At 35.7% G+C, this 27617-nt stretch overlaps 1 protein-coding gene across 1 annotated transcript in view; it reads right to left on the reverse strand.

Annotated features, from left to right (window-relative positions):
• The window catches only part of RARB (retinoic acid receptor beta), a 357943-nt gene extending 330920 nt beyond the window's left edge, over window positions 1-27023 (reverse strand). The window contains exons 1-2 of the mRNA XM_039836736.1: window positions 27006-27023; window positions 22626-23081 (exon numbers count right to left, since the gene is read on the reverse strand). Of these exons, the coding sequence (XP_039692670.1) occupies window positions 22626-22803 (178 nt within the window). The 5' untranslated portion in view covers window positions 22804-23081; window positions 27006-27023. The remainder of the gene's footprint in view (window positions 1-22625; window positions 23082-27005) is intronic.
• Window positions 27024-27617: the final 594 nt, after the last annotated feature.

A 27617-nucleotide genomic window follows, 5' to 3' on the forward strand; every position in this document is an offset into this window, starting at 1 on the left:
ATGATTGCCTACCTCAGTTATTCCTGAGGTAGTTCCAGGGTACTTCCAATTTACAAAACGAATCCCAACATAATTTTCGTGTGTCTCATTGTGCTATTGTGCTGCATCTGGAGTGGGTAAGTCGGGCACGGGGGATCACCCCTAAGATTTCTTCAGTTAAGGCTCAAAATAAAAACATATTTAGGAAACCTGAGTTGGCACTATATCCTCAGGCAACTTACCCCATTATTCCTTGACTAACCAGTAAAATCTTCACTGTAAAGCATCAGTGATTTATATACCTGAAAGTTAAAATGTGACCCGAATGATTTAGGAATAAAATCTTGAGTGAGCAATAGAGATTTCCTCTTTAGAATTAGAAATTTCACTTGGACAAGCCTTAAAATGTCAGCTTAATAAAGAAAGGACACCAGGATTCTAAATTCTGGAGAGAGGTCTTCTACAGCATGGGCAAACAGACCAGGAATAGGGATTATCCAAGATGGAATATTTCCAGTGCTGGTAAACTGCAGTTGGGTAAACATTTAACAGTATTAGCATCTATAGTATATATAGCTATTTGAGCAATTAGACACACTAGAAAAGGCACCTGACGGTAGGTAGTATCCATCCTGTTTTAAAAATATTTGTGGTGAGTTGACTGATCACCGTACAGGGAAATGACAGTGTGAAATTTCTCTGATGATCAAAAAACGAGGTGGTCATGAACTAGTAACTACTGTAGCAGATGCCATTGCTGGGAGAGATAGGCCCTTATCCTAGGGGTATGATCATTTCAGTATATCCCAACTGCCAGTACCTGCATCTCTTTGTGAAAAGGCTTTCTTTGTCTGACCATCTGAGCCCATTCTCACAGTGTGTGTGGTAGTAGAAAGCACTGGGCAATGAGCATCCTTCTGTGAGATTCTCATTCGGTGGGGTGGTAGATAAATAACCCAGCTGCTTGCCCCTTGAGTGGGATAACTCAAAGATGCAGGTTCTACACTGCTTAAACCAGTGGGATTAAGTACCAGCTGCCCACATGGTAACTTGCATGATAATGAATAATTTGTTGTCTTCCTTCTCTGACCTGTCGACACCCCACTAGTCTAATTTCCAGCACCTTCTAATATAACTACTCGCACTCATATCTTTATCTCAGAGTCTGTTTCAAAGGAAACCCAAACTAAGAAACTGACAGAGGTACCTGGAATGCTTTTTTTTTCTTAGCCTGTAATAGCTCCCCTTGAGAGATATAATAATAGTAAAGCATAAGAATGTCCCACTTAAAAGCCAGGCACTATGGAGAAAACTTTATCTACAGATATATAAGAGATTTTGAAAATTTAAAATTTTACTAATGGTACACATGATAACCTACTTTATAAGTAGATGCTGACCATGATGAAGAATTTTAAATGACTTGAAGCAAACAGAATAAAATAAATATAACCACAAACCCCCTAACAACCTTGTTTGCATCAGTTCACTAACCAAACATTTAAGTAGAGTTGCAAACATAGATTCTAGGAAATTAACAGATTGTATATATTTCAGAGATATATATGTATATATATATATAGTTTTGAATATTTTATTGAAGTTTACTTTTTGATATATCACTACAAATATCTTATCAAATATTATGTTTTTTTCCTTTAAATATGATTATATTCATAAAATTTCTACATGTAATTTTAATTTAGACTCGATGTCCCCCCTCCTTTTTTTTCATCCTGGGAATGCAGCAATAATTTCACAATAAGTCAATGGTAAAATATAATTAACTGAACTGAAATTCCCTACTAGTTAAAATTTTAATATGTCTTTCTTCCACAAAAAAAAAAAATTTAAACTCACCGAACTTTATAAGGTGTTAAGAAAATGCTTGAAAATGCAATAAATGTGGTGAGAGGAGTAATAGGAATAAAATTTGATGGATTTGTTTGGAATAGATTCAGAAACTGAATATGATATTAGGGATAACTGAGCTAATGCCATGAGTACTTCTTTTGAATGTCTGAATCATATTAAAAATACTAATTAAGCATGTTACTACTGAAACCTACCAGCCAAATCCGGTGATGTAAAAAATCTATTTCTTTAGCCATGAATAACTATCAGAAAGCTTTTTTACCATTTACAGTGTTAGAAATTGACTATATAACACTACATATTTTTAAATGATCTGATTTCGAGAATAAGGCCTGTGTTGATGAAGAATTAGTAGGCTCTTAAGGAATAAATATCTTCAGGTGATACCGGAAAAGAAATTCTCATATCAAGACCTATAGAGAGAATAGGCAACAGCTTGTGTGATGTGATTTCAGTGGTACCATAAAGACTTTTTGTAGCAAGAAATATCTCTTGTCTTTCAAACACTGTCAGGTGCCAAATACTCACTTTTAGAGTCACATTCTAATACTTTTGGTTAAAACTCATGTTTCTGTTAAAATGAAATATCCATGGGAGGCATAAGGTAGTAAGCCATATTAGTCATTTGCCCTTTGGTATAAATTAATATCCCTTTCCACACACTCCTGTGAGCATGTCTTAAAGAAAAGAATTCAGGAGAGAGTCGAGAGAAGGCAGGAGCACCACTGAGTGTTCAAAGAGGTCCAGACCAGAGTAACTATCATAACAATTTGATACTGGGCTTCGCAGATATCAACACCATCCTACAGTCTTGGTATACAAATGTTTTTGTCTAAATTGATTAGCTAAATACTAATTTACTAACTGGTTAATTATATAAATAATTTTAAATATTTTTGATATAGATCTATCTTAAAACTAAATATAAGTACATAGTATGTAAACAAGTCATGTAAACATATAAATTGTTCACAGTGCACATGTCTATATCGTCTCCTCCATTTCTCTATTTCTTTCCCCTCTGATCATTTTCTTTCTTACTCTAAAAAGTAATAATCTAATATAAAACTGAAAGAAAATTAGAAAAGAAATTGTTAAAATATCTCGCTATAAAATCTATCACAACAGCTGCTAGCAAAAGAATATATTCCAAAGATGTAGGAAGAGATAAGGGAATAAACACTAAAATAATGAACAATGAACAAATAATGAACAATTTCTACTCTTTTTTATGACAAATTTATTGCTTAGAATAAAATGCTGACAAGCAATTACAATTGAGTTAATTGAAACATATAAAACTATAAAATCACAATCAGATCACGGTTTGATGAAACAGAAAGTAATTTCTGAACTTTTTAGGGTCTTATTGTTTTAATGTTCTTATCTTTTTACTAAATGTAAACAGATTTGCTTTTTTTGCTTTACAGTTAATTTTTAAAAGACTTCTTTCTACATTGGAACTCTTTCTGAGGTATTTAAATACCAAAGGAAGGTTGGATTCCATTCTAAGAGGTGAATTTTCTATGGATTAGGAAGAATGTAAAATCAGAGGTTTGGGAGAAGTTGGGATCCGTGGAAAAGGGAGACAAGCAACTAAGCCCAAATGGTCAAAATTAAAAGGGGGGATGGTGGAACAAGGGATGTAATGCTTTTCCATTGCTTTGAATATTAGCTGCCACTCGAAGCCCCCCATCCTTGTAACTCAAAGTTTCCTTTTGCTTATTATTTGGCTATATGGTAAATAAAGTTTTACATATTGCTTTTTCCTCCTACATGGCCTCAAGCAACATTAAGAACCTCTTTCTAGAATATAAGTTTCATAAAAGACTGACTCTTTGTTTCATTCCCAGATGTACGTGTATTCTAAAGTGTCTAGAAGAGTGCCTGGTGCACAGGAGGTATTTAGTGTTTGTCTACAATGGACCAGGCACCAAGTCAATCATCCCAACCTTCAGTAAGACCAGGATTATAGATACTCGTGTTTCTTAGCACAGGCTGCTGGCATTTTGAGCAGAATAATTTTTCTTTTTTGGTGGCACAGGATTGTCTGGTACAACGCAGATGTTGAACATCCTTGGCTGGCACCCACTAGTTACCAGTGGCAGTCCTCAGTTGTAAATGACAAACCAAAAAATTCCTACATATTTCCAAATGCTTTCTTGGGGACAGTTCCACCCCCCAGTTGAGAACCACTGATGGAAAATACAGATGGGTAAAGAAAGTTACTAAATGCTAAATTACTAAAGAGCATAATAGGTTCTTTATTTAAAAGTTTTAATTCTTATTATAAGCATATTAAAAGTTTACCTTTAGTGTCTATATTTTATTGAGTAGATGTATCTTAATTTCAATAATTTCTTTTTCATTAATGAAGAAGGATATTTACATTGTGTTCAGATTTTTGAAGTCTAGATTCATTTTGGCCTAGCTCTGTATAGAAATAATATATTGACTGACCAGACTGGAACATGAAATCTCAATTATTTCCTGTGAGAAGTAAATTTTTGGTAATATTATATCCTTTAGTCTACCTGTAAATATAGATTTACCATGGATTAATCCTCCTCTCTACCTTCAAAAAGGGGCAAAATTGGATTGACATTAATTGTCAGCATTAAATTTTGAACGGTAATTTCATTTTTGAAAATTTATCCAAAGTAAATTATTTTTTTTTAATGAGGAAAAAAAAGACCTGGATGTGAAAGTTATAATTTTCTGCACCAATAGAAAAAATAGAAACCACTGAAGTGCTAAAGATGCTTATAATGGTTTAACTCTACTTCATAGAATGTCATACAGAAATTAAAATAATAATTCTGAAGCACATATTATAATAATAAAAGAAACAAATTTTTTATAAAGGATTACATAGATGCCTTATATAACGTAGATACAAATGAACTGAAAGAAAACACCAAAATGGTTGAAGAAAGTGGAATTGAATGAGAGAAAGTATAATGTACAAAGGAAAAATGTCTGGAAAATGTCCCTCATAAATCGTATATTTAAAGTGGGCTACAAAGGTGACTCCAGGCCTTCAAAGAAGCAGTGCAAAAAGATGTGATCATCAAACGGGTCTTCACGGTCATAAGATAAAAAAAAATTTGTTCACTAGAAACCTGATTATTTGTGCTATAGAAATCAGAAAAGATCTCTCTTCTACAATGACTCATAAAGAGAAATGTAGAAAATATAGCAAGCTATATCCTCAGCAACATCAAACAGAGCAACAAGCAACAGCATGCACTTATAATAGAAAAAAAAAAAAGAAACCATAAGTAAAAATTGTCTTTGCTTTATGACTACCATAATATAAAATTGTCTATGCATATGGACCAAGACCAAAATAAAAGTCAGGACAATATAGTTTAATTGTCCAGGGCTATATTTTAGATAAATTACATTCTGATATATTCTGATGTCTCAATATTAGGACATTTATGAGCTATTTCTATTCAATAAATGCATGTATTAAAATAAACTGCAGGCTATAATATCTAATAATAAATATGAGAAGATAATCTAAACTGTAATGGCTAGTATCTAACTATTTTTTATTATATTGTCTGTGGAAACGTAGCTAACTCCACAAGACGATTGACCAATAGTTTTTAATTACATTGATTTCTACCAAGCAAAATCTTTTAAAAGGGTAGCAGGAAATCTGGAGAATAATTAGTTTATGAGGGGCCCCAAGAGGTTACAGTGCTTTACTCTATTTGATATATAAATTATTTAACTATGAGACATTTTTTAGTTGTACTTAAAGAATTACACCAAAAAGGTTTCTAATTCCTATTCTGATATTCACTAAGTCATTGGGCAAAGATACTATCTTTATGTCCTGTAAAATTCAAAGATGATGAGTTACGTAAATATTAGATTTTGAACATTCAAAGCTCTTGGTCATTGTTGCGCTTCTACAAAGCTGTAAATGGTGCTTCCAGAATAACTGCTGTGACTCTGTATTATGTCAACACCCAGTCTCTTCCCCTAAGAGACTCCATAGACCCATCCCCCTTCCTTTTCTCCACAGCCCCACCCCCTTCCTTGCCTGCTTACATTAAAGAAAAGCCTACACATCAGCAAATTCACAGGATTCCTTGACTATGTAATCAGAGACAACATAGGGGATTTTTTTTTCCCCCAAAGATTTAATTCGTCATCAAAGCACACTACTGTGCCTTGTTACACTGGATTATAGATATTTCAGTCTCCACCAAGAGACTGTAATTTAGGAACAGAGAATTCCTGGTTTGAGAGGTACTATTTCAAGTCCTTGCACAGATGGTATAAACTGAGTTAAAGTCTTCCCCCAATGCAAGTTACTTCATTACTGTCCAGCTTAGTTACTGTAACACAATCCAGCAAAGTGGTTTAAAAGCTCAATAACCTCTTTCCATTTATTCCCCCACATGTTTTGGAATGAAAATTTACAGTCATTCATTTTGGAGTCTTTCCTTCATTTAACAAAATTAGTGAGCATCTCCCTAGTGAAAGGTACCACCTAAGTGAAGTTGCAGATAATATGGGACTTACCCTCAACTAGTTGCTCTTTTCATGAGAGGAATAAATGTTTAAACCACTGACCACATTATGACTGAAATAACCAAAATTATTTATTAGAGACATAAATCTCACGTGGTGAGGGTGCAGAGGAAGTTAACATGAATTCTGAGGGAAACTTTCATCGAAAAGGGGAGAGTTTTATCCCACAGGCAATGTCTGAGTATGCATGCGATGTTGGCGCCAGCACCCTGAATGACAGAGTCTGTGTGAGAAATACTATTGTGCGGGGCTTTTCAAACTTTCCCCTCCTAAACCTTCTATTGGACTAAAATGTCTTTTTAATACATGAGAGGAACATAGAAGTTGTGATAGGGGCTCTAAGATATGCCAACCACCTCCCAGTAACTTTATATTTACAGAATTGTTTTTGTCTTCTATTCAATGGAGCGTGGGGATAAAGAGTCTAGGAAGAAGATAGGCAAGGTCCCCAACCCAAATCCTTGTAAACCAAACAGTTGCCTTCAGGGAATTAATTGACTCTGACTCGATTTATCACAAGTCCTTGAACCGGATGATTTTTTTTGATGGCACATCTGGCAACATCATAAAAAGTCTAGGTCCCAAGTGATTAGACAGGAATTGCTTTTGTAAATCATTTATGACTATTACTGATGCAAGCTCATTCTGAACAGCAATGGACAGAAGTAGCCAAGGACAAAGACGAAAAAAGTCTGGGGGTGGGGAGAAGAGTCTTTCTCTCTGAGATGCCTTTTAGAAAGGGCCGCCATTTATCACTTGAAACGAGAAAATTGCCGTCATTAATAGATTGGAATTAATTAAGCATACCTCAAGGAATCAACCGACAGTCTCTTTTTCATTTGCCTGTTAAAGAAACGCATTCTTTAGTTGAGCAGTTGAAGCTTTCCATGAAAAAATGTGGCACATTGTGACCTCAGAGAGTACTTGCCAGTTAAACATCTCCTGCTGTGCTCTGCAATGCAAGATCCACAAGATTAGGAAATATTTCATATTTTCCCCCAAATAAAAACAATGACAACACATTGTTGCACATATCAGTACCTTAATGACCACACAAAAGATAGTATCATCATTTGGAAACAAAAAGTATCTCCTCCCATTAGAGCTTTTGTTGACTGTGTCTAGAGGATGGGGCTGATAAAGGAAAGGGGGTATGGGAATACTATTCCTTCTGTCCAAAGAAAATTAATCTGATTGAGAAAAATGCACCCTTAAATCCATTTTCTTCTGCTTAGGTAGTTTTTTTTTTTTTTCCTATGAGCAAGAGCCTTAGTTCTAGATATTATTATTTTCTATTTCTATTTTATCTTCAAGTTCATATGCCTCCTCTTCCCCAACTCCTTGCCTTTCTATCCCACAAACCAACCCATGCTAAGGGATAAATTGGGCTTAGTAGAGGTTCTATGCAAAGTACCTCCAAAGATCCTTTTATTCAGTCCTCATTCTGGCCCTGCTTCCAGGCAGATGAAAGTTGGGCACAGCAATGCCAAGAGGACTGTGAGAGGTAAGGTGATTTATCCGAGAGTCACACAACTGGGTCACAATAGAGGTGTTTCTGAGCTCAGAGTCTATGCTTTTAAACATACTGCTCTACATTTTCCATGACCTGGGGTCTGTTGGAGCTAATTCAAAATTGTCCTGTGCGTGAAAACCCTGTTCCTAGGGGTGGGGTAGGCCTTCGGCTCCTCAGGTCCTTGTCAAGGGAGTATAACCTCAAATTCATGGCTTCTCAATGCTTACAAAAATCCTTGGCTGAGGAAAATAGTTTTTATGGAGAAATGCCTGAAGGCTATGAAGACCATTTATTTATCTTGACACTCTAATATTTATTTTTGGATTAAGTTCAGATCGTGAGAGAGCTATGTACCTGGAGACATTGCTTGGGATCCCCACAGGGACTTGCTTGCACTGACTGAGCTTTAGAATGATTAATTTGGCCTACATTGAGAGATGTTATTAAAAACACAAACACACGTAAACAGAGCTGGATTTACTACATTGTTAGGATTTGCTTCACAATAGAATTATCTATGCTTGTCTGGGTGGCTGGGTAACTTCATTTTATGAACCAAATCAACTATATGACCATGTGAATTCTCTTCTTGGGACAGGCTTTTAGGTCATCTGAGTAACATTTATTTTCTACCTCATCGGATGTATTTTAATACACTAGGCTCAAATTGGTTTCAATCAACTTTTCCCATACTATTTTCTCTTTCCCCAAATGCACTCCTTTACAATTTAAAAAAGTTATGCATGTAATTTTTTGTAAGTTGTCATAAAATATTTTTCTTAAATAAATAGGATATACATAAATAAGTTAATTAAAAATATCTTATATATTTGTTGTAGAAAAAAGATGAGATAATGTATACAGATTCTCATATAGTTGGTAATTATGATTTTTATAGACAATAATGCTAATAACATTTATAATCTATCTAGAGTCTATTGAAATAGAAGAAGACTTGAGTGTGGATGGATTACATGGGCACCATATGGTACAATCTTGAAAAAGCCTATAGAATAACTTCCTCATTCTAAAATTATCTCCCTGGAAATTATACCACTGCAGAGTCAGGACCTTAGCTTATAAGTTACCATTTGAAATTGCAAATGTTGTCTACGGCCATGCCCGATCTCGTCTGATCTCGGAAGCTAAGCGGGGTTGGGCCTGGTTAGTACTTGATGGGAGACCACCTAGGAAGACCAGGTGCTGTAGATGTTTAAAAAAAGAAAAAAGAAAATGAAAATGTTCTTCTGGAGGGTTAATTCCTTAGCTCTTAGAAGACAAGAATTCTGGGTTAGATAGAATATTTGTTTCAAAAGAATTGAATTAGCTCAATAAAAGGCCTCCCTTCTTTTATTTTAATTAATGCCACAAGTTATTATTTAATGCATTCATTCACTCTTGCAACAAACATTTATCAAGCACCTACTCTGACAAAAACTAGGCAATGAGGATACCGTGGTGATCAAGATAGTCATGACCACTGACTAAAGATAAAGAAACATCATGGATAATCTCATGACCCAGAAAAAAATACTGTTAATATGCTCCCCGGACTTTGTCCTCAATCCACATAAACATCCCAAACATATACAAAATACATCTGTTAAAAAAGAATATTATGTATTCTTAATACTTAGAACTTAAATCTATTAATTCTATAACTTCTCCCATTGAACATTTTCATGTCAATACATTCATTTCTCCATCAAAATCTTAAAGGACTGCTTATAATTTGTATTCTCTATTTTAATGAATCACTTTTTATTAGCCAGGGAGGTTGTCTCCAGTTTTTTGTTTTATTTAAATTATAAACTAGTCTGTGCTAATATCTGGGTTCTCCTAAGCACACTAAAACATTTACTTCTTAGGAATAAATTCACAGGAGCAAAAATGCAAAGCCATTTTTACGAATATGCTAAGGGCTTTGTTATTCGCTGCAAAATAATTCCATAGAAAGGATAGATCAAATTTCATTCTCATCACCAAGGTTGTATATGAGTATTTATTTCTTTATAACCTGAAAAACAATGAGATCTTTCTTTTAATCTTTGTCTTCTAAGTAAGAAATAACATTTTAATTTGCATTTTATTTTTAAATTTGCATTCGTACGATTACTTTCAAAACTAAAATTTGAGAATAAGTTTTTGGCCATTTGCCCACCCCCTCCCTTTTTTTAATATGTGAATTTTCTGTTCAAGGCTATGCCATTTTTCTCTACTTTTCCTTTTTCCTATTTTTAACATACAAAGGATATACGTAGTCATAGTTTTTAAAAAATCTTTTTATGTACACTTAATAACTATAAAAATAAATGTAGCATATAAATGCATATTTTATAAAGCATATCATTAAAATGAATATTTAAGAATTAGGACTCTCACTTCTGCTGCATACCCCCATGTGCTCTTTCCCATCCCATTCACTTATTTATTCTCTTTAACCCTCAGGAGCTATCCATTATCTTAAATTTGGTTTTTATTATTCCCTTGATTTTTTTAATGTATAGTTTCATTACAAATGTATATTTTCTAAACAATGTTTCTTTTAGATGTATAAAAACACTAGCATCTTACATGTAGTCTTAAAAGAATTTATTTTTCTCAACATTATTCTTCTAGCATCTATCCATATTGTTGCCTATACCTATATTTTCACTGATGGATACTACTGAATTTAGTCATTAGGCCATGATTTAATTTTGCATTCATCTGCTCATTGATATTTGAATGGTATCTAATTATTATTATTATTTTTTATCATTTATGAACAGTCTACCCATGAACATTCTTAAACATGAAGCCTGGTATTCATATTAAAGAGTTTTTCTAGGATAGTACCTAGAAGATAAATTGCTTGGTTATAGGAAATCTGAATATTCAATTTGATAGGATAGCGATAAGCCATTTTCAAGGTGATTATAGTAATTTACACTCTCCCTGGGCAACATATCTCAGAGTATCTGTTGATAGGCATTTTCTTCAATACTTGCTGTTATCACCATACTTCTTAACCTTTGCAATTTTGATATAAAATGGCATTACATGGTGATCTTGATTTGTATTTCCTTAATTACTAATGTGAGGTTATTATGGGATGTTTGAATTCCTTTTTAGTAAAATAAAATCTTTTATTTTTGGTTTGTATTATTTGGTTTGGATTATTTGTTTCGATTATTTTTGGTTTGTATTATTTGTTTTTTTCTTCTGATTTCTAAAAATTCTCTACATATTCTTTAGATATTCTTATATATTTTGTCTTTGTTCATTGTGTTTGCAATGGGAGCATTGGACTCCAGGAGTCAAGCCTTGTCTTTTTCCATTAATCCACAGCACTTCCCAGCGCTGAATACATGTTTCTTTTCTCTTCTCAAAGTAGGGATCAGAAAATTGTGGCAAGTACTAAAGATGATGTTAACCTTTGCGGCAATATGTATATACTTAAACTTATTAGGGGATTCAGAAATGAACAAAGCAATATTATCGATAGTGGCACATGCATCCTTTGATTTATTATTTTGGCTTTGGTTCTGAAATAAGATTTCTTGTGGAAGAAAAAAAGAAATCTTAGCATTACCTAAAGTCAGGGCAGGGGTCAACGATGGTGTGAAAGGTCACTTTATGTTCCAGAGATTCCCATCAGAACTCACGGAAATCCCTGTTTTGTCAAATATTCCACCAAGCTATTCTGCTAAAAGAAATTTACTAAACAGGCTAAAGGGTGGCTTTCCTTTTAACCATGTGGTCATCATTAAAGTGTTATTTTACCTCTGTGAAATGTCATTATTAATTTTTTTTTTCTTTAGGAGTCTTTTTTTTGGATTGGCCAACTTCATAACAGTTAAGCAATTAATATTAAAGTAGCCTGGTATATTAACAGAAGCAAAATCATAATGTTTGAGAAATGCACCTGATTAAAAACATCACTGAAATTAAATCAAGCATTATTAGAGATGGTTTATAGAGAAAAAGTGAGCCACAGAGCCTGCAGACTCTAGAAAGAAAGGATGGTTCAACCTTTGCCTAAGTTCCCTGTCTCTGAAGGCAGCTCATCTGGAAAAGATAACCTCAAACTCATGTGTACTTCCTGGATGTGAACTCTTTGTGATAAATACAAAATTATTCAGCAGGTCATGGTTACTCATGAAAAAGAGTTCTTTCCAATACCACATTCAAGATTCTCTCCTGGAGAATTCTGAAGTTTGGAGGAAAGCCTTGGCAGGGTAGAAACTGTGAAGTGAAAACTTACATATGCCTAATATAGATGTTTAAGAAATATGTAAAAGTACATGTGCATGTAGAACCACCTGTATATTTTGGAAGCAACTGTTAGAATCAACAGTTGATGGAATGACGATCCTATGACAATTAAGGTTTTTACTTATGAGTGGACAGATTTGGACTGCAGAGCACAGATGAAAATAATAATGACTACTGTTATTTATCGAGGTTTTACTGTTATAACACTGTTATAAGTAGTTCACATGTATCAATTGATGACAATTTCATCACAGCCCTTTGAAAGTGCCATTATTATCCTTATTTCATAGGTAAGGATGCTGAAGCACACAGGGGTAAAATAACTTGTCCAAGGACACAGATTGGGGTTGGGAAATAGCAACCTCTCTTGCCCCATTTTCAAACTCCTAAACTCCTGCCCTATCCCCCCATCCCACCAAATTATCTGCACGAATACCATTTTTGGTTCAACAAGACGAACCTTTCCTTTCCTAATTAGTACTTTTGTCTTTGACTGTAAGCTCTCTGAGGTCAGAGTCTCTAAACAATACCTCTCACAGCACCACATTTCACAATTCACCATGAAATAATGGTGAAATAAATTACTGCTATAATCAATGCCCTCAGGGTGACAGATGACCACTGTCTTTATTCCCAAAACACCCTCAAATTTTTATTTTGTCTAAACATTTGCCAAGTTTATGGGCATTTGGCAAAATAGCTCAGCACTAAATTAACAACACACTATCTCACTGGAAAGTGGTTATTTTCATCAGTACAATGGCTTGAGATTTCGGCAACAAATTGGAAAAAAAATATAACTCTGTATATGCAGATTTTCATATTATTAAATTTGATTCATCTTATTCCATAAGAAGACAGTGGCCTAGGCACCCACTTCATTAAAGGCAAAGTTAACAGGGAAGAAGGGTTTAACCCAGAATCCTTAAGTAGAGTTCACATGTGATACAAACTTAGGTGGCCTCAAAAATTTTTTAAAAGAATTTTACTCATGAGCAACAAAAAAATTCCAGATGTGGAGAACTAATGGGGGTAGATGTAAAGACCAGGACACAGAGTATGGAACTAATTGTATAAAGAAAATTGTTCTAAGTAAAAAGGACAGGAAGCATAGTATTGAAGGTAGGGTGGCAGGGACTGCCAGATAAACCAATAAAGTGATGTTCAAGATAATAAATAACCAATAATTATAATGATAAGATCACTGCCACCAATAATCCCTCAGTGACTGAAACTTGAAATATGAACTTGTAATATGAATGATTCTTCTGGCGAATCTCACAAGCTCAAATATGCCAGTGATGGGAAATCTTGCAGAGTTTTGAGGCAAAGGCTTTAAAATGAAGAGCAAAATGGATATTAAAAAAGGTGTATGGAGGTCAAAAAAGGAGATAGGATTTTAACATCCAAGGATAGTATCAAAAGAAATCCAGAGGAATAGAGAGAATTCATTTAAAAAATGTAAATATTGTGATTCATGATGATGGATTTGTAGCTGCCAGAATTAAGAGATTAACTATGAAGAAAAAAGAAAAGCTCCCTGAAATATTACTCATTAGTTCAAGCCAAGGGAGCCACATAACGCCGGAAAAGAAGGTCACTGTAAGGACAAAATTATGAGAAAGTAGCTAAATTACAGATACTTTTAGAGGGGGATAAGATCAAAAGTATAGTTTTTCCTTCTTCAGTGGTAGACAGGTATAGTACTTAGTTACAGCCCTATTAGTTTCTTAGGGCTGCTATAACAAAGTATTACAAACAGTTCTGGAGGCCAAAAGTTCAAAATCAAGGTGCCAGCAAAGTTAGTTTCTTCTGAGGGCTGTAAGGGACACTCTCTCCCACGCCTTTCCCTTAGCTTCTGGTGGTTTGCTACAATCTTTGGTGTTCTTTGCTTTGTGGCAGTGTAACTGACCTTCAGTTTGGCATTCTCCCTGTATCTCTACCTCCATGTCCAAATGTTCCCTTTTTATAAGGACACAGTCATATTTGATTAGGGCCAACTCTAATGACCTCATTTTATTTTAACTTGATCATCTGATGAGACCCCACTACTAAGTAAAGTTACATTCATGGATACTAGGGGTTAGGACTTCAACATCATTTTGGGAGACACAATTCTATCCATAATAGTCCCATAAGTTGTTCCTGGTAAATCCTAACATGACATCTCATTGGAGGTAGAATCTGATATGGCATATAAATTCGAGAACCAATCACTGATGGATTTACTCAGAAAGCCATCAGACTGACTCTGAGGTGCCTATTGCAATATCTAACACATATGTGTTAAATAAATATTGGAAGAATGAATTCATGAATAACAATACATTAGATGTCTTTTGGTATACCTGGGGGATACTGGTTACACATTAAGAAATGGAGGTAAGGGCTGGATGACGTCTTGCCAACCTCACATGCCATCCAAGATGGGAAACCTAAAACACTTTTGTACTTTCTGAGGGTCTTCTGCATATGGCTTTTCCCAGTGCCATGCTCACGGATCCATGCCTGGCATAATCATTGGATTTGGTTTTGCAAACTATCTGTGAATTTCACTTATACACTTTCTTTCTCTCCTCTCAATAGCTAGATCATTTACTTTCTAAGCAGTTCACTTGATACTGTTAGTTATTTTTCACTGATTCATTCATGTATTCATCCATCCATCCATTCATTCCAGTAATCTTCAACATTTTGGATGCAATGCTTCTTTTAGTCACATATTTTTATAACACCTGTTTTTCTGTTTCAAAATGAAAGTTATAGATAATATAGTCCACCTACACATATAATTTCAAAGAAGTTAATATAATCCCCTGATTGCAATATCAAAGATGAATTAAAAGAAAGTAATTTATGATAAAAATAATAGTTGTTTCAATGTGTAAATGCTCATATGTAAAGAGTGGTAAGATGCTTACCTCTATATGTAGGAATTACAGTGAATGTTTTAGCTACAAATGCAGATTGATAAAAATATGTGGTATTGGTGACTCAAATACCAAGAACAGTACTGTTGTCAGTGACATGATTTTCTGAAATGGTGGGTGACCTTACACATGTTCCAAATAGAAGATCCACCTATACTTGATTTACATAGCAATTATGCAGCAAAGCAGTTCTAAATAATTCAGGGTATAATAAAAACACTGAATGTTTTGCATTTATGTGTAGAATGGAGTTATGGTTTAGGTTTAGTTAACTGTAATTTATTTTGGGGGGGCTCTTAACATAAATGTCTGGTTGTACATTGGGAGTCATGAGGATGTGAGGCAATTCTTTATTATTTGCAACTATTGCACAAAGGGCAGAACATTCAGCCTCCTAGCCCCTGCTCACTAAATGCATGTAGTGTTCCCTCATTGTGACATCCAAAAGTGCATCCACAAATTTCCAAATTCTCCACCAGTGAGAACCACTGATTCGGTCATTCCACAAACCTTAGATGAGCTCCCGATGTGTATCAGGCATCAGGTTAACAGAAGAGCAGAGGAAGAAAAGCTACAAAAACAAGTAAAGACAGCAGAATAGGACATGTATAATAAATCAAAGTATGCAGAATGGGTGTGTGGGTTAGAAGGAATGTTACAAGTTTTATACAAGCAAGGCCTTAGAGGGTAAAGAGCATCAGGGTTTTAGAACTGAATTGTTTTAGGTGACTATGACTTCCCAGTAGGAGTGTGAGATCTTTGAAGACAGTCACAGTGTTTAAATAATCTTTTTATTGCCTTGATATCTACGGCTAACATGGAGTTATGAAAACAAGACTGGCTTTGGTCAGAGCAAGAAGAGTTCGAACCCAATCCTGCCATTTTTGTCTGAGCAACCTCGAAAGTTGGTTACCTGGGTCTTTGTTTCTCTATTTTCCTTTTCCAGTTGGCAGACAGAGGTTACACATGTAGCCTACTAAATAAATGGTAGCTACTTTTAACACTTATTCTCATAGCAAAATAAAAAAATCTCAAGAGAGCTGATGGTATCTCCTGGCCATTGGTTGGCCTGGTGTGGCCTCAAGTTCTTGGAGGTGGCCTGGAGCTCAAATAACAGAATTAATTAGTCTTTCACTATCTTTTTCTTGTTTATCTATCTGTTTCTCTCTCTTTCCCTCCCTCCTTTCTTGCCTCCCTCTCCTTCTCCCTCTCTCTCCCCTTCTCTCTTTCCAGTTTAAATTACCAAGAATTATTCAAAGGTCAGAGGAAACCAAAGCAGAGAAACATAGAAGCAAAGGTGGAATAGGGAGCTATATCATTTTAATGACACAGCATAAATCACCAGAGCTTCTGTGGGACTGCCTGAGGTTCATCCTGAAGACGGCCCAGAGGGTGACCACCTGGCAGAATTCCATCTGTCCTCATGTCTATCTACCTGTACAGAGGTTAATTTCCCATTACTCAAATTCATCTGAATGGGTTTTTCCTCATTAGAAACAAAATATATCATCTGAAATGTATAGAAGTTGTAGATAAATTCATCAAGATAGAAATTTGGAACACATGGAAATTCTCATATATCATAGCCAATTGTTATGGTGATTCCAATTTTCAGAGGTTGAATTTTCATAAAGTTAAAATTTTTTTAAATGTCCATTTCATTTAACTATCTAATTAGTAGACTATCAAAAACAATTCTAAAATGAGCTCTAAACCATCACTCTCTCTCTTTTCTCCATTCTTCTTATTTTCCTTCTCCTTTTTTCCCCTTATTCTTCCAAAATGCTCTCCCTAAGAATAATCATTGGCAGGGTAACTTAGAGGTAAATCAATTCTCATTTTTATGATAGCCTCTGTGGACTGAAAGCCTACTTCTATTAAAGAACACACTTCCAGAGTTGAGATTCTCCTTTGGGCATTGTAGCTAATTTGATAAAATTGAACAATAATCTTTTTTGTTTCTAATTCATGTTCACATACTTTTGATCCCTTTGGGGTAAAGTTCAACAAACAAAATGGGCCCAGCTCCTCATTAAAACTATTCAAAGAATTGCACATTGTACTCAACCAGAGTCTGGGGAAATTGTACAGATATTAAGAAGAAGACACAAAGATTCCTTTATTTGGTGGAGGGTGGGGTGGAGAAAGGCACTGTACTCAAATAATCAATACTTCTCCACCTTTAAGGAATGAACCCTTACATAACACACAACGTGGCTCTAGGCCTATCTATGCAAGACCAGTAGAACCGTTCAATCTCAAAAGCGTAAACTCCAAAACATTCAGGTAAAAGCCTTTACCTCCCTAAGTCTCAGAACTTCAAAGATACCCAAGGACCACAGGGAGAAGAAATGGGCAAAGTTGTTATAACTGAGTTTACTAAAATTTTTAACAAGTTTATTTTACCTTGTTTTTATTTGGTTTAAAAATGGGAAGGGTGTATATATATGACTTATATATGTATACATACATATACATATTTGGTATGCACTAAATACCAACAACATACTAAGCCCCAGACATCTTAAAAATTGATGTGATCCCTGTCCAGGAGGGTCATTGTGTATGTTTAAGGACAAATATGACTCACAGTAGAAAGAAGACAAGACCACAGAGCAAAGTGTGATGGATAATAAGAATTAATAAGTTGCTTTTAGTTACTATCAATCTATGTGTATTTTAAACAGGATCAGCACCTCTGGGCTAATTGTCCTTAGCATGCAATAAGGTAGTCCAATCTGGCTGCACACCCTGCTTTAGACAAGTTGGGTAACAAAGCTCCTTTTAGTTTAAGACAAGATATAAAAATAAGACTCATTTTATGTCCTGTCATTGGTAATTCTGAGACTCACAGTCTGTCTCTCCAGAATGTTGGGCTTTTTTTTTTTTTAAGTCAGTACCCTATTTTGTGATTTTTGACAGGGGTGCACTTTCTGATCTTTAAAGAAGCAGGGGAAAAGAACTCTCATTTTAAAATGCTGGAGTTAAACTGAAATCGTTTCGAGAGAGGCTCTAAAGCCCAAACACTTAACAATATTTTCCAGCTTATAACAACCATAAAAAAGCACATGTGCAGAAATGAAACAGAACAAGCAGCCATGAAAGGAACATAAAGAGAGACAGACGGACAGTTGTCCAACTTTCACTGAGAGCTCAAGAACATTAAATTTTGAGTGTTTCCTGGCAGAGCACATCAGGCTTCCCTCTCCTTGTAATCATGATTGCCTGGAGGTGGCAAGCTCTCTGCTCATAGGATAGAACTGAGCAGAGACGTCCACAGTAACTCCCTGACTATGGAGTCCACCCTAACCTCCCCATTTTGATGAAAAACGATAGTTATTTCCACAGTAGTTGGTGAAACTAAAGAGGTTGTGAGGTCCTTTAAATGTTCTCTATCTCCGAGGACTCTCTGAAGCATCATGGAAAAGAAATACCTGTGGGCCTGTGTGATTATCTGAGGGGTTAAGTTGGCCCCATTGTCCAACACAGAGGAAAAGACATGCATTTTGGGGATCCAAGATTTGGGCCTGGAATTTGGGTCCAACATTACTGAGCCGTGTAAACTCCTTATTTTCTGTAAGCCTCAAGGTTGTCATCTTTAAAATGGGCCTGCTGCTAATGACCTGGTAGTAATATGAGGAGGCTATTATTTTGGATTAAGAATGAGGTACATTAAATGCTCAGTGAATTATCTGCGAGGTACTTGATATACAATAATTGTTTTTAAGTAGCGTCTTTTAACTCCCTCTTTTCTTATATGTTTCCTGATTTCTAAGCTTATTGAGACTCCATGATACAAGAATTAAGTCAGATTGGAAAGACAAGAATGTGCACACTTAGAAGATGCTTTGCAAATAATTCTTTTTTTTCTCTCTCTTTAGGGTAGAAGGTTCTGGAGAACAGAGTTTCTGAAACGTGGGCACATCTTTCCTTCTGAATTGTGAATGGTCACAAATGGTCATACCATAGCTAAGTATTCTATACTGCAGAAGAACAGGGTCCACAACCGGCGCAAAACAAGGAAACATGGGCCGTCTGCTTGCAAATGGCATGGAGACCAGGAGAAAATCTCAGAAATAATGTATGGATTCATTACCTGCTAGAGCTGAAAAGGCCTTGGAGATGATCTGATTTCATCCCTTCATAGCACCTTTTTTTTGGTAATATACGTTAGCTTCATCCTTAAAAGATTTGAATGTAATTATTATAAAAGGCTATTCTTTAAATAAAAATATTTTATAGTTGATGGAAGAGAAATTCAGAGAGGTTAAATGACTGATATGTCAGATCAAGACATCTTTACATGTGGGAGTGGGAACATGTGTACTTTAGGAAGAGAGAGGTTAAATATACAGAGTTCAGGTTCTAATCCAGGATAAAAAGCTGACTAGAGAATCAGAAGTGAATGGAGGGAATGGTAAGGAGTGGGTGTAAATCAGTAGCTACTGTGGAAATGACTCTCGCTCACTTTTGAGGTAGAAGGTTCTTGGCCTTTATAATTACATGATGCTAAAAGAACCTCGTGACAGTGCAAGAGAATTTATTCTTTCTGGCTGAGCTGAAGAATCTAGATGTGTAGAGATTATGAAAGAAACATCAGCAAATCCCAAACAACATGACCTTCTTTATAGAGTCATTCCCCAACATGTTCGTTCCCTTTACATTCCAAATTAGCTAGCTTTTCCACCCAAGCATGTGTTTTGCTAGTTATTGAGACTTTATAGAATTTGGCTACCTCCCTAATTGACCTCAGTACATGAATAAAACCTTAAGTTTATTTTTAGCCAAGAGAAAGTCTCTGTGTAATTTTTAAGACCTTGCCTGTGTTTCCTGCCTTTTCTAAACTACAGCTATAACCAAGAAAACTCCCTATTTAAGGACCAGCTAATAGTCTGCATATTAACAGTGGCGTCCTTCAGTAATTTTCATCTGAGTGACTTTCATCTGCTTTGTCTGTGGCAAAAAATAATAAAACAAAGTGTTAGCCAGGGTATGAAGAAAGCCAGCTTTGAAGTTTCCAGCCTGAACTTTCTGTACCTTGTCCTTTTTCTGCCCCTTCTCCAGCCACCTTACAAGGCATAGTTGCTTAGTACCCTCTCCCCAAGGCCCTCAAAAAACTGTCATCAACTATGTACCTCCTTTTTTTAAACACTGCAAACCCTCTCTTTTTAAAGGTCGAAACATATGAAATTGCCAAGATGTCACCAATCTTGATCTAGAAAAATGGCAATTGCATTATGGCTTAACTAGTAGTGATGGTATCTTGTGCCTTGTTAGTAATTATGAAACAAAAAGAAGAATAGACTTGTATTTAGAGGTTAAAGGAGTATTCGATATGATATAGCTTATTTGGGGTACAGGCTGAGCCACTGAGGCTCAGATTGGGGGAAAGAAAGAGAAGAGCTAACTTAACCAGCTATAGACAGAGCCTGGTCAGATTCTAGATGGTTTGACTCCTAAACCAATGCTCTTACTACCATAACAGGGTCATCAAACTTTTTCTAGAGAGAGCAAGATAGTAAAGATTTTATGACTTGTGGTTTACATGGTCTCTAACATTGTAGCACGAAAGCAACTATAGACAATATCTAAACAAATGAGTGTGGATGTGTTCCAATAAAACTTTATTTATAAAAGCAGATGATGGGCTGGATTTGGCCTATAGGTTATAGAATGCCAAGCATTGCTCTATTGAATTATCTGACCTAAAAATATCTGCAAATAGATGGGTGATGGATTTGATTATTGAGGACCTGTTCAAGTGTTCAGGGGTGTTAATCAGCATAAAAATCTCACCCACCCTCCCACTGCCTATGCTCTGCATTTTCCTTAAAATCAATAACCAAAGAAGCTCAAAGTTGCTGGAATTTGCTGTGGGCACCCAGAAGCTGCAGCTGAGTAACATTTTGCCATCTGTAAGATTAGATCACTAAGGATGGAAATTAAACTCATGTTTTAACTCCTTTACTACACCTACAAAATATACTTCTGATCTGAGGAAAAAAATGTATTAGAATGTGCTATCTCCATCAGGCTGGCTAAGCAATGGAATTAGATACAGAGGCTCGTGGTGAAATTTTAATCGTTTTAACAATCATTTAGTGAGACTCCTTCATGTATTGCCACAAGTAACTTCATTACATTATTTGCATTGAGTGAATAACATTTCAAATATAGGTACTCTTTTCATCTCTTCTGATAGTCAAGAAGCTACTTTGGCTATATCTACTTTCAATTTGAACTTGAGAAGTATGGGAGGATGTTATTAAGCATTTTAAAAGGTCACATGCTCTGGCCAGAAGTCTAAAATACATAAGGGAAGAATTATAATCAGATCGTTCTCAGAAGGAAAACAAGTCTGTATATGTCAGGCATGATAATACTGTAATTGCCATCAATATCTCTGCAGGAAAGGCTGTCCATCCATCAGTTCATCAGTCCATCTATCCATACAAACATGCAAACATGCAAACATCCATCCCCCACTATTTCTGATGGCTTTGTATCAGGAGCTGATGGATCCCAGTTAGGTGAGACAGCTCCCTGCTCCCAGAGAGCTAAGAATGTAGTAGGAGGAAAAGGATAAGGTACAAAGACGACCATACAGAAAAATTAAGGCAGTATTTCAAAAGAAAACTTCTAAGTACCAAGCCAAAATGATTCCCAGGAAGAGCTCTGAAGAGCTTCTGTTGAGCTATGAACCAGGAAGAATCTGGAGTATGTGCTTTGGATGTCTGATGCAGCACAGTGGAATCAATATGCATTTTTTTACCTCTAGATGCCAAATCAGGCAACTTGTTTCTAAAAGGTGGGAGAACTCACCGACTACCATAGTTTGTCCTTAAATAGGCAAAAAAGAAAAAAAAAATTTAAATCACATGATATGGATGCTTTCTATGAGTAAGACATATCAGTCTTGAAGAATTCTAACTCTGACTACTTTTATTTTATAGTGCTTTATACTCAACATTTTACAGAAGATCGGAAGTAAAAAACAACAGTATAGAATCAAAAGTGATCGAGGACATTTAGAAAGCTTATGTGATATGAATTGGTCACAAAGATCCCTGGGAAGATGAGAACAATTATGGATATTATCAATATCTGGGAAATGAATAAGAGATTTAAAGGAAATCTTGCAACCAAAATCGATGTTCAATCCAAGATCATCATAAGTGATTTTTATGGTACCATGTCCAAATTCACTGTTCACATTACTTATCAAGTGGTCAATTTCTCCGGGTATATTGGTCACATACGTTGGTTACTTATTGCACTTATATTTTATGAAATTGAGCAAAATACCAGCGTGGTTTTGAATGAATCGCATTCTAAAATTCATCATTTATCTGTGTTCAAATTATTTTTCTGCCAATAACATTAAAGATACAATTCTAGACCAAGAAAACCGACACCCAACATAATGAAAACTCACCCTGGATATGAACTGTCCTTTTTTGCTTTGTTCCATTACACCAATCAACCAAGAGAAAAAGAGAACAAATTCTAGTGGTACTTACTTGCAGGTGATGGGGTGCTGCATCCACTTGGAGGAGGGTGGCCATGAAGGCCATGGAGGGGAGGCAGGGAAAGTCCTCCGATGACTGGTGGAAAGAGTAATGGGTAGGGTGCGGCTGGATAGTGAGTCATGTGTCCATTCACTGTCGGGACGGGACATGTGTGGCTACTGGTGGTCATGTTTCAGGACTCACAGAATGGAAGGTGCTCTGGGGTGGGAACACATCACTCCAGGCTTTAAGTCAAAGTTGGAGAGGTAAATTCAGGGCAAGAGTTGAGTCCAAGCTGTATTCTGGATCAAAGGCAAGACAGTTCAACAGAAGACTTTGCTTCTTCCCAACATGGTTTTTCCACCTCTCATTTTGCTATGCTGATTATAGGAAGGATGTCTTTTTCATTCAGCTTCTCAGTTTAAGGCTGGGAAATGTTATCACTTTAAAAGTCTGGAGCTGCTAATCCTGTAAGAAAAAATATGTACATATATATATTTCATAAGTCAAAAATTCTCTTATTAATCAAATTATGTGAAAAACCTCTAATATTAATTTATATCTCCTAATTCCCAGTTGTTCCCCCTACACTCAACAACTTTAATTTTCTTAAATTTTCATATTTAAACATAGAATAAAATTTATATACAGGTTTAAAAGAACTCAGATTATCTGGTATAAAGAGCAATCTTCACCTACCACCATAATCCTCACCCTACTTAAATTTTCTCCATGGTACTTAAACAACTTGATTCACTACACGTGGGAATGTTTGTTTTTGTCTGTCTCCCACATTAGGACATATTCACCATGAGGGCAGAGTTTTTCTTTGTTTTGTTAACAGCTATATTTTAAGCTTCTATAAGAGTACCTGACAGGCAACAGATGCTCAATAAATATTTGTTGAATGGTGGAATGAATGAATGAGTGAATGAATGAATGATTTTCTTGCTCCTTTTAGAGAAACAGATTGTTTAATGTTGTCCTAACCTATGTACTTCCAAAATTTTTCATTTTTCAAATGAACAACTTTGGATTTTAATGCAGCCATTTGGAATGACATACCCAACAAGATAAATGTAACTATGGAAGGAAACTGTAATCTAATGAAAGATAAGTACAGCCATCAAAGATCAGTGAAATACTTTATATCAGTTTCTTATTGTCAAGAGTGTATACTTTTCTTATAAGAACACCATCCACCCCCATCCATCTACCCATCAGTTTATCTACACAAACATCATCCATTTGTCCAGTCATTCAATCATGCATCAGTCAATCAAACCTTAACTTACTATTATGTACCAGGTACTGATGTAGGCACTAGAGATATACAGAGTGGAACAACCTGAATGTGGTTTTTACTTTCATGGAGTTTCTGGTTTTAATAGCTCCTAACTAAAGCCATGTTGTTCAGGAAGGTGAAACTGCCCTGTCTCCCACAGAGGACATTTTAGGGATGTGCAGCACTTAGAATTCCTTGAGACCAGGAATAGAAGAAAACTGAAATATGTTCTACGGTGGGCTGGCTGTGAACTTCATAGGTTCACTTGGCCCTGATGACCAATATTCGGTAAAATCCTAAATTCTGGAGCTCACTGAATGCCAAGGCCTGAATGGGAACCCATGTGGCACAAAGCAAGAATGATATCTTGAGGCCAGCATGAAGCAGTTGTTGAGAGCCTGATTCTAGGGCCAGATCGCCTACGTTCAAATCATGGCTCTGCCCCTTGGACAATTATCTTACATCTCAATATGTCAATTTTATTATAAAATTGGGATAATAATAGAATTTACTTCAAAGGGGTGGTGTGAGGCTTAAATGAGGTAATACTGAGAAAAGAACAGTACCTGGTACAGAGTAAACACTAGGTAAATAGTAAACACTGCGTAAAAGTTTGCTATAAACACCTGTATTGTCCCATCTAATGACACGCTTCTGAGAATAAGCTTGTTATAATAGTCAAGAGGCTTTGGGCTCAGGGCAGGAAGGAGAACACATCACAGTACTCCTAGGAAAAGAATATTAGGACTTTTGTCATAGAGATAAAGAAGAAGAGCTAGGATTTAGAAAAATTTGAGAACAAGACTCATGAAAGCTTACCGATTTCTCAGTTTGTGAAGTTAGCCATTTTGGTTATTACAAACCCTAAGATGTTTTAATAAATAACAACTTCTATTTATTTGTATAACATGTGCCAGGAACTTAGGAGCTCTAAGCTGTAGTTCTTAGAAAAGTCCCATAAGGTAGTTATTATCATCCTTATTTTCTAGATGAGAAAACTAAGTCTCAGTGAGTTTAAATGACTTTCCCTACATGTCATAGTCAGCCTGTGGCTAAGCCAGAAGTTGCACCTAGTTCTAGCTGGTTCTACCATCTCTGCGTTTTCCTCTTTACCATGCTGTGCTTATATTTATACTGAGTGCCTGCATTGTCCTAGTTTGTACCCCACAGAGGAAAAAGTCCATAAGCAGCTGTGGTGTGAGCGTCTGTCCTCACTTAGATGATATTCCTCCCAGGGCTTTGAATCTCTGACCTATTAATATTAAAAATGAACATCATCAACAGTCAGACCATATGGTCCCAGGCTCCGCAGAACGCCAAGGAGCCTTACAAAGGAGACAGCATTCTCGGCTGGCTTATGTAACACACTTAACTCCAAAAGTGATGTCCCATCCAAAATATCAATGTCCTTTTCAAATTCTCAAACCGCCACTTGTTCCCTTGATGAAAAGAAAGTAAATGGACTATGAGAGGTGAATGCTTCCAGGGCTTTCTCTTCTAAAAATCACACACCATCTAATACATTTAACACTTGTATTTTGTAGTTTGTAGCAAATTAATTAGAAAATAAACAATGCCATTGAGTGTTTGCTGCATTTCCACTCAATTTGATTTTTAAATCACACACACAAAGCCCAGCATTGTTATAAATGGTCTTTCCTATCTCCATTAGACAAACTACCTCATTAACTGGTGGAGCTGACAGTTCAGCAAACCCACCCCCGCAGGGCACAATTCTTAGATTTTAAAACTGTTTGTTTGTTTTTACCAACCAGGGACTATTTCTACCCTCAATATCCTTGATTTCTCTTTGCTTTCAAATGCTGCAGATTTTCAGTATCCTGCCTGCCTGGTTGAAAGGTCTGGTATCATGCCTAGGATCTTAAAAAAAAAATTACTGATACTGATAATAGACAAAAGAAAAAAATCTATGTGTTGGAAAAATCCTGTTATGTTGGTGGAAAACTGAACGGTCACTGGGTCTATGTTCACATATGTGACTGATTAAGGCTATTCCTGGAAGCAGAGAATTTCCTTTGTTTCAGGCTTTTAGGAAAAAAAAAACCCCAAAAAACACATGGTCACTGGTAATAGCAGTGCGTTTTTTCTTCACACCTGATTTGAGTCTGGTCGCATTCAGGGTGTTTTCCTTCACCACCTGAGGCAAAGCAAACAGGAGCTGGAGTGGAAGAGGGGAAGGAAGTGGGGACTGGGTCAGGAGGTCCTGGATCTACAATCCATAAGATTCCCTGGGTATCAGTTTCATCATCTGTGAAAGGGGCCAAGAGAAGAGTAGGTCTTAAACTGTGTTATTCAGGAAACAAGTGTTTTACCAGAAGATACAAAAAGAAAAAAATACTGAAAATAATATTTTAGAGAAGAAAATAATGATAATAAAAAAAAGATTTTTAAATAACTGTTTGCATAACTGATGTTGTTATATAGTAATCTGCCTTTGACAAATAATGGAATGATAGCGGGTAGCATGATAGGTCTACTACTAACCACGTGATAATATAAGATATGTACGTGCCCGAGCATTGACAGAGTTTGCCAAAATTAACATCTATGATTGTATCTGTGAGATTCATTAACAAAACACAGTATCTTTTCTCAAGTTTAATTTGTTAACGTTTTTGTTCCAATATAAAGTTAAAAAAATTACATTTTAATCACTTCTTTCACATTTAATTCACTAGAGGTTGTTTTTGTATTGATTCTAGCTTAAATTTTCATGCAAACATCCAAGCTTATACTTTTAATATTTAAAATTTATTTTATAACCATAATACTTACATAGTACTTTTTAAAGAGCCAAACAGTTCCTTTAGACTAGTAGTTCCCAAAGCAAAGTCCCTGAACCAACAGCATCAGCATCCACAGGAAGCTTGTTAGAAACACAGATTCTTCAGGCCCCGTCTGAGATCTACGGAATCAGAAACTGTAGGTGGGCCCAGCAATCTGTGTTCTAACGAGCCCTTCAGACGATTCTGATTCAGCTAAAATTTGAGAACCACTGCTCTAGACATGAAATTGGCAAAATTCTTCTGCAAAGAAAGTAAATATTTTAGGTTGTAGTCCATACAGTTTTTGTCATAACCACTCACCTCTGCTTTTCCACCAACTTCTTAGGGCAAAAAACAGCCACAGGCAATCCATAAAAGAGTGGGCATGGCTGTATTCCAGTAAAACATTATTTACAAAATCGGCAGCCTGCCAAATTTGGCTCACGGGCCATGGTTTGCTGACCAGTGCTTTAGATTATGAAAGAAAAGCAGCAGTCTACCTTCTCCCTACAAGCAACTACTTGAAAATATTTTAGCTGGGCCTTTATCTGTTACTTATATTTCTATTTAATATACTTAAACTATTTTTTTTTTCATAATTTTATAAAACTTTCTTTAATATCTATTGATTTCTACTGTAAATATGATTTAGCTCTCTTAGGCTATCGCCCACACATAGAAAACTCTTCTTCCTTTCTTACTCCCAACATAATTTCATCACAATTTTAAAAATGGAAATCATTTAATTATTTATAATATTATGTGTACATAATTATGACTAGATAAATATTGTCACAGCTGAGCCACATGATGTACTATATTTTCACTTCTTAAAAACTTTTGGTTTTTCCTTGTTAATCATTGCTTTGTTTATATAATTTGATTTTTTTTTTTTTTTGTATCTGAATAATTCTTTCCCAACTCTCTGACAAT

The sequence above is a fragment of the Pteropus medius genome, unplaced genomic scaffold (genome assembly GCF_902729225.1).
Source record: "Pteropus medius unplaced genomic scaffold, Ma_sr-lr_union100, whole genome shotgun sequence".
Classification (NCBI taxonomy): Eukaryota; Metazoa; Chordata; class Mammalia; order Chiroptera; family Pteropodidae; genus Pteropus; species Pteropus medius.